Source organism: Neomonachus schauinslandi, chromosome 4 (genome assembly GCF_002201575.2).
Source record: "Neomonachus schauinslandi chromosome 4, ASM220157v2, whole genome shotgun sequence".
NCBI lineage: Eukaryota > Metazoa > Chordata > Mammalia > Carnivora > Phocidae > Neomonachus > Neomonachus schauinslandi.
In genome coordinates, this window is record NC_058406.1 from 72,237,244 (window position 1) to 72,245,991 (window position 8,748).

Consider the following 8,748-nt stretch of genomic DNA (forward strand, 5'->3'; position numbering starts at 1 on the left):
AGCCACAATACATTGAAATGAATGAAACATTCCAGTTAGAAGACAAATGTTGGGAATACAAGACAAATATTGGATGAAGGAATTTTTTAAAAGTCCACATATTTTCTATTTACAAGAAAAATATCTAAAATATAAGACTAAAAAATACTTAAAATACAAGGCTAAAAGAGAAAAAAATACAAAAAAGGATTAGTATATTGCAGTAATAAGGTAATTCAAATAATTCAAAATAGACTTCAATACCAAGAGCATTACTAGATATTAAAAGGATTATTATGTAACTTGAAAAGATCTAATATACCTGGAAGATATCATGTTCTAAATGTGTTTATTACTATTAACACAGCCAAAGAGTATATAAATCAAAAATAGAAAGAACTACATAAAGAAAATAATAAATATGCTTTCATTGGGGGATGTTTTAATACAAGTATTTCAACAATTGCTAGACTGAGCAGACAAAAATGAATAAGAATATAAATTTGAAAACCACATATAGCAAACTAAAATACTTGTATAAAACAACATCCAACAATTCAATTTGAAAATTGACCACCCACTAGACCATAAAGCAAGACTCAACAAAATTAAAAATATTTCTAAATAAATAATGAGTCAAGGAATAAATGATAGTAGAAATTAGAAAATAGTACAGAATACTATATGTAATAGGTATCAAAACTTGAAAAATGCAGCTAATGTGGTCATTAGAGGAAAAATTATAGCCTTAAAAATGCTAACAATTAGAAAAACAGAAAGTTTCAAAATTAATAAGCTATATATCTAAGTTTTAGAGTTAGAAAAAAGTACAGAACAAGCCCTAAGAAAATGAAATAAAGGAAAAGAAGAAATAGATAAAGGCAGAAAATAATGAAATAGAAAACAAATGTAGACAAATTCAACAAAATCTAAGATTTTTTGTTCAAAGAGATTAATAAAATTCATAAAACTAAGGCAAGATTGACCAGACAATTGTAAAACGTTTTAATATTGGAAAGTTAAGGGGTCATTACAACAAAAGCTAGAGAGATTTAAAAGAATAAAAGGTTAATGTGAATGACTTTCTGCCAATAAATTTGATAACATTTATGAAAGGGATATGTTCCTAGGAAAATACAACCAAATTTGAGTCAAGGAAAAGAAAAACAAAAGGGAAAACATATATAGTCCTTTAACTATTCAAGAAATTAAAACAGATTAAAAAATTTCCTACCAAGAAAATGTAAAGCCCAAGTAGTTTTACAAAGTAGTTATACCAAACATTCAAAGAATATGTTATTTCTGTACATAAAATCTGACAGAGAATAGCACAGGAAAGAACATACCCTGATTCATTTTATGAGGTTTTTAGTGTAAACTGAAAACCAACACCATACAAGAACTGTGTCAGAGGCAAACCACTATCCTCTCTCATCTGTCACATGAGCATAGATGGAAAAATTTCCAAACAGAACTAACAAACAGAATCCCACCATGTATAACAAAGAAAATATATGAAATCTATTGTAGATTTATTACAGAAATACAAGTGTGACTCAACATTAGAAGTTCCATCGTGCATACTTTATCATATCTCACAGATTAAAGGGAAAAAAAAACAAAAATCAAGTTCTGAAGATGCAGAAGCATTTGATGATAGTAAAATTTTATTCATGAAAAAAGTTCTTAGTATAAAAATGAAAGGGCAGGGCACATGGGTGGCTCAGTTGGTTGGGCGTCTGCCTTTGGCTCAGGTCATGATCTCAGGGTTCTGGGATCAAGCCCTGCATCAGGCTCCCTGCTCAGCGAGAGGCTGATTTTCCCTCTCCTCCCCACTCATGCTCTCTTCTCGCTATCTCTGTGTCACTCTCAAATAAATAAATAAAACCTTTAAAAAAAGTTAAAAATTAAAAAAATGTAAGGGCTTTTCTTAAACTCATTAAGGGTATCTGCAAAAAAAATCTTATTACAATCATGGTACTTAATGGTAAAACTTGAAAATATTTTCTTTAAAATCAGTTACCTGACAAGATGCGAGCCATCAACACTTGTATTCATCATTATATTTGAGGCCCTTACCAGTATAATAAGAAAAAAAAATGACATAAGAATTAGAAAGAAGAAAGAAAAGTATAATATGCTGAGAACATAACTGTCTACAAAGATATACAAAGAATATTCCTAGGAAACTACTGACAAATTATTAGGATTAATAAGAAGGTTTACTAAACTGTCACATAAAAAAAGAGTTAATTACATTTGTCTATACAAGTAGCAATTAAAAAGATAAAAAATTAAAAGGATATTATTTATAATAACAGTACAAAATGTAAGGGATCCAGGAATAAATCTAACAGAAGTCAGACAAAAATTTTATGGAACAAAATTTGGTATTTATTCAAAGAATATTAATGAAGACCAAGAAAAATTTAGAGGTAGACTATATTCAAGGATAGTAAGTCTCAAATTTATCAAAATGTCAATCCTCCCCAATTTTATCTATAGGTTCAGTGTAATGCCAACTAAATTTCCAAGGTTTTTTTTCCCCCAAGTATAATGGTGAATATGGTAATTCTGAAATTTATATGGAAAATAAGAGAACAACAACAGCCCAAGATATTCCTAAAGAAGTTGGAGTGGTCAGCACTATCATATATCAAGAGTAATTAGAACTATAGTAATAAAGGTACTATGGTATTGGTCAGAAATATATGAATTGACTAGTGGATTCAATAGGGAGCCAAGATATAGACCCAACTATATATGAAATTTGATGTATAAAAAACTGATGATTAAGTCCATTGGGAAAGCATGGGCAATTCAGTAAATTAGTATGGGACTAATGGTTAGAGATAAGCAACAATCCAACCTCACAACATACACAATTCTTGGTGGCCTAACAGCTTAAATGTGGAAAATAAAAAGCTTTTGGAAAGATGTTTAGGAAAACATTTTTATGATTTGGGGATAGGAAAGGCTTCTTTAAACTAGATCCTCAAAAGGGCAGATTATAAAATTAAATGTTGATAAAATGCCTTCCATTAAAATTTATAACCTTTAATCAAAAGTTAGCATAAAGAGAATAAAAAGGCAACCAAAAAATGGGAGAAGGTATGTGCAATATTTAGAGGTCTAAAGAATGATATCCAGAATGTAAAAAAGAACAAGTCAATAAAAGGATAAATAACTCAATATTAAAATATTCAAAAGATTAGACTAGCGTTATAATAAGAAGAAACATGCATAGCCCTAAGATGTTCAATTCACTAGTCAACACATAAATGAAAATTAAAGCCATTATATGATACCATTTGCTATCAAACAGATTTTAAATGATATAAAAGCCTGACAATATTAAATGTCTTCAAGGGCATAAACAATAACTTGTATATGCTGCTGGTAGGAGTATAAACTGATACAACCACTTTTAAAAACAATTTGAGATTATTTTGGAAAGCAATTCAACTCCTGGGCAGTGGTTCTCAAAGTGTGATCTAAGAAATTTTTCAGCATTTTTGCAAGGTCCCCTCATTTTCAACTGCATATTTGTGTGAGAACAGATGTTTTTCAAATACTTCAACCAAAACTACAAACCCCACAGACTGAATGAAGAGCAGAGATGTGAATTTGGTTTGCTTTAAAAGAGACATTAAACAATTTCCAAAAATTAAAAATAATGTCACTTTTTTCATTAACTTATTTTCATTTTTTAAAAATAGCTATTTTTATAAAAATGTTATTGGCATGAACTTATAAAAGGGGTTATTCTTATTTTTATTTGATTATTTTTTATTGAAGTATAATTGAGATACATTATATTAGTTTCAGGCATATAGCATAATGATTTGATACTCGTATACACTGCAAAATGATCAACACATTACATTTATTTACCATCTGTCACCATACAAAGTTACATTTTCTTTTTCTTGTGACGAGAGCTTTTAAGATTTACTTTATTAGCAACTTTTAAATTTGCAATCCAATGCTATTGGCCATAGTTCTCATGCTCTATGTCATATCCACGGGACTTATTTTTTACTGGAAGTTTGTACCTATTAATCTTTTTCACTAATTGTGCCAAGCCCCTAACCTCCTCTCCTCTGGCAACCACCAATCTGTTCCCTGTAACTATGAGTTTTGTTTTGTTTATTCATTTTTTAGATTCCAGATATAAGTGAAATCATTCAGTAGTTATCTTTCTCTGTCTGACTTATTTCACTTAGCAAAATACCCTCAGGACCCATCCATGGATGGATGGCAAGATTTCATTCTTTTTTTATAACTAAGTAATATTCCTTTATATATGTATACCACATCTTCTTTATCCATCCATCCATTAATGGTCATTTAGAATGTTTCCATATCTTGGCTATGTAAATAATGATGCAGTGAACTTTGCAAAGATGCACATATCTTTTCCAATTAGTGTTTTCATTTTCTTTGACTAAATATCCAGTAGTGGAATTACTAGGTCATACGATATTTCTATTTTTAACTTTTTGAGGATCCTCCATACTGTTTTCTATAGTGGCTGCGCCAATTTATGTTCCCACCAACAGTGTATGAACGTTCCCTTCTCTCCACATCTTTGCCAACCCTTATTAAATTTTTGTCTTTTTGATAATAGCCATTCTGACAAGTGTGAGGTGATATCTCATTGGGGTTTTGATTTGCATTTCCCTGATGATTAGTGATATTGAGCAACTTTTCATGTGCCCATTGGCCATCTGTATGTCTTCTTTGAAAAAACTGTTTATTCAGATCCTCTGCCCATTTTTTAAATTGGATTGTTTTGTTGTTGTTGTTGTTGTTATTGAGTTATATGTGTTCTTCATATATTTTAGATATTAACCTCTTCTCGATATATGATTTGCAAATATAGTCTCTCATTCGACAGGTTGTCTTCTTATTTTGTTGATGGTTTCCTTAGCTGTGCAGACACCTTTTAGTTTGATGGAGTCCCATTTATTTTTGCTTTTGTTGCCATTGCTTCTGGAGTCAGATTCAAAAAGATATCGCTAAGACCAATGTCAAGGAGCTTACCACCTATATTTACTTCTATGAGTATTATGGTTTCTGGTCTTGCATTCAAGCCTTTAATTTATCTTGAGTTAATTTTTGATGGTGTAAGAAAGTGGTTCAGTTTCATTCTTTTGAATATGGCTGTCCAGTTTTTCCAGCACCATTTATTAAAGGGACTGTCCTTTCCCCATTGTATATTCTTGCTTCCTTTGTCATAGTTAATTGTCAATATATGGGTGGGTTTACTTCTGGGCTCTCTATTTATTCCACTGATCTATGTGTCTGTTTTGGTAGGCCAATGCCAAACTGTTTTGATTACTGTAGCTTTGTAAAGTAGTTTGAAATCAGGGTGTATGTGCCTCCAGCACATAAACAGAAGCTCTCAGGAGTCCTCAAGAATTTTTAAGAGTGGAAGGGGGTCATGAGACCAGAAGGTTTGAAAACTGCTGCACTACAAACTTTTGCAAGTATAAATTAGGAGACATGCACCAAAATGATCATAGTCACTTGTTTGCAATAGAAAATAAAACACAAACAAAAACATTAGACAAGTTTTTAATACCTATTGACAAATGGATAAAAGATTGTAATATACTTACCCAGTGGAATACTATATATTCTGAAATATATACTATGCATCTAGTGCTATCTTTCTATATTGGTATCTATATCCATCTATCTATGTAGATATAAACATGGGATAGGCTTCAGAAACACATTAAATGAGAAAAGCAAATCTTACACATAGAATGAATTATTGGTTTAAACAACATGTGTGACAAAGCCATGAAGAGAAATGGACGAGCAGTTTTTTATCCCCCAGCTGCATCCCATTCAGCCCCGCGATGGCCTGATCTGTAACGTTGATGTCCACATACTCACAGAAGGCGTAGCCCTTGGAGAGCCCTGTGGCACTGTCCTTGACCAGGTTGAAGGCCTTGAGAGGCCCGAACGATGTCAGCAGCTCTTTTACCTGGTCATCATTCAGGTAATTGGGTAAGCCCCCAATGAACAGCTTGAGGGCAGAGTCCGGGACTACGGTGGACACAACTCCAGGCACGTAGACAGAGGGATTCTCTGACATGCCAGGCAGAGGCTGGTAGTCGTGAGGCCTGCGGATCTTCAGCGACTGGCCCTGGAAGATGATGCCATCGAAGGCCATGGCCTGGGTGGTCTCATCCACTGAGCGGAACTCCAAGAAGGCAAAGTTCTTGTCTTGGTTAATCTGCACAGCCAAGACAGGGTTGCCAGGGGCCTGGGTCAGCCCCCCAAGGTACATCTGGGTGTTGAAGAAGTCCTTCATGGCCTCCTCAGTGATGCCAAAGGGGATGTTGCCCACGTAGAGGGCAACAGAGCATGAAATGTAGGATAGTGATTAATTCCAGGGAAAGAAGAGTACATGGAGCTTCAAAAATGTGTTCTATTCATTCAGCTGTGTGGTAGATTCCACGGACATTTGTTTTTAAATCTTACCCAAATATTACAAATATTCGTGTGTAATATTTAATTACAATATTTTTTAATTAAAAAAAGGCATTTGAATGAAGAAGGGGGAAAAGGAAGAGAAAAGAAAGGAGAAGGAAGATCCAAGGAAGGAAGGCAGTATCTCCTGACCTTTCATGAGAGCTAAACAAGTCTATTAAATGCACCTTCTCCAATGTTAACCAACTTTCTTGTGTTGAGGGGAGATAACCTTTTGGGAAAGATATCACCTGTTTAGCCCTACACTTCCTAAAATGCTCTTAAAACACCTATTGTAAAACTCTTTCAGATAAAGAGACACATCTGTGATGAAAGCAAAACTGAGATCTCTGTAGGATTGGCCCAAACCCATTTACAATTTAAAGAGCTGTACAAGTTATCAGGATCAGAGGAGATGGTCTCAAAAAAGGTTGAGAGCTTTGGCTTGAGACCATGGAGTTCCTTCCATTGCTCAGTTCCTTGGTGAGGCCAACACATCAGCCTTTCACACCGAGCCCAGTGCCCTTGCTGCCATCTCCTGAAAACACAGCAGTAAATGGGAATGTGGGACAGAGGTGCAGGACTTTCCATCATGCCCTAACTGGGACAAGTGAGTTTTTCACCACTCTCTACATGGCTGTTCTGGACTCATATAATGAACAACTTTGGCACCTATTTTGCCACTTTTTAATTGTGCTGCTGAATATAATTGGAAAAAAAAACAAAGAGATACACCTAGGGAAAGGAAAATGGGAAAATAAGGAGAAAAAGTTTTGTTTTGTTTTGTTGTTTTTTAAACTGCCCTTCCTATGCTTGCACCTGTGCCGGCGACTATTCCAACAGGAACTCCAGGGTGTGGCTATGCTTCAGACAAATGCTTCCTGGTACAGTGTCATCATTCTATATATCAAGAATCAAAGGTCTCGGGACATGCGAAGCCCCTTCAGAGCTGGTGAATTAGCAGCAGTGTCAGCTCACGCTCTCATCTTCTTTTTGGAATACCCAGTGTACCTGTAGCACAATGATTCATTGAAAATTTAATGTGGCCGAATAACTACACTGAAAATGAATTGTGCCTAATGGGTTTACCATGAATTATCAGGATTTTTTTTTCCCAATGCTTTTTCAAAGAGGGCGGTGAAGGCTTTAGGTTTTGGTGGTTTTAGCCCCCTTTTCCTCAAGGGAGAGTTGACAGGTCTGTGCTTTGCAGAAGTTCCACTCTCTGAGGGTCTGTCTGAAAAGAGGAGGAGAAGAGGAGTAGCCCAACCACAGAGATCCCAACACACTCAAGATCGGAAGATTGACGATGGGACAGGAACGTTAAGTTCGGAGGCTTTGGGAGTCATGCAGAAATCTCCAGGGACAGAGTGTGAGAAAAGAAAAGGTGGATGCCATGATCAACGGGTTTGCTAGGATGGACTAGCAAATAATAAGGACTGGCATGGACGTTATGCATCTCAGCAGTGACTGTGGTGGACTGAAAGCAAGAGGATAAAATACTCTTCGACAATTTCTTAAATTCTTGGATGGTATAAGCTCCAGGATTCTTACACAATTCAAGAACAACACAGAGGGACCCCAGGACACTAAATGAGGTCAAATTTCTCACCAGCTCTATGAAGTGAGCAAGGTAGGTGAGGAAGAGGGGCAAGCGTCAGATTTAATCTGATTTTAGCAATCATATTTCACAGACCAAATATGTCCCACGGAGTCCAAGCAGGCTGGAAGTCAGGTGGGTTGAGCTCGTTCCTTATGGTAGAGCCCAGGGCATTAGAACTGAATGGGTAAGTTTATGGTCTTAGAGGCAGACAGCTTGGTCCTGGTTTTGCCTCATTTATTCAATCTCAACAAATCAAAGTTTCTTCACCTGTAAGAAGGGGAGTCTCCCAATATGGGCTTCTACTAATGGGGTTATTGGGAATATTCCATGTAATAGCTACATAAATTCTCATCTTAGTGCTTCACATATGAATGAATGAATGCTCAATAAATATTAGCTGTCATTCTAATTATGATGTTCTTTTTGTTCTGAAATTCAGTTTTTCTAACCTATGAAAGGAGGACTATACAAGTGACCATATTCCTGCCTGGGTTTCTGGAAAGCCTTATACATTTGAAGAATCAAGTTGCAAAAATAGAAATATGTAAAAGGAAACTTCCAAAAATAATTTCCATGGCTACCATTTACTAAGCATCTAGAGTGGACTAGATCTCTGCTAATTTCTTTCACCCATATGATCCCATCAAATCCTTCTAGGAACCCTGAAAGATAAATTATACAGA

General features: G+C 35.1%; 1 protein-coding gene across 1 annotated transcript; it reads right to left on the reverse strand.

The window, feature by feature from the left end:
- Window positions 1–5,758: 5,758 nt before the first annotated feature.
- On the reverse strand, window positions 5,759–6,344 carry LOC110580643 (splicing factor U2AF 65 kDa subunit-like). Its single transcript, XM_044914338.1, has one exon. The coding sequence runs from the start codon at window positions 6,305–6,307 to the stop codon at window positions 5,759–5,761; it is 549 nt and encodes a 182-aa protein (XP_044770273.1). The 5' UTR covers window positions 6,308–6,344.
- Between the last annotated feature and the right edge of the window lie 2,404 nt (window positions 6,345–8,748).

Bases quoted from the DNA above. Each gene is read 5' to 3' on its own strand.
- LOC110580643 (XM_044914338.1), bottom strand. From the start codon at position 6,307: ATGAAGGACTTCTTCAACACCCAGATGTACCTTGGGGGGCTGACCCAG.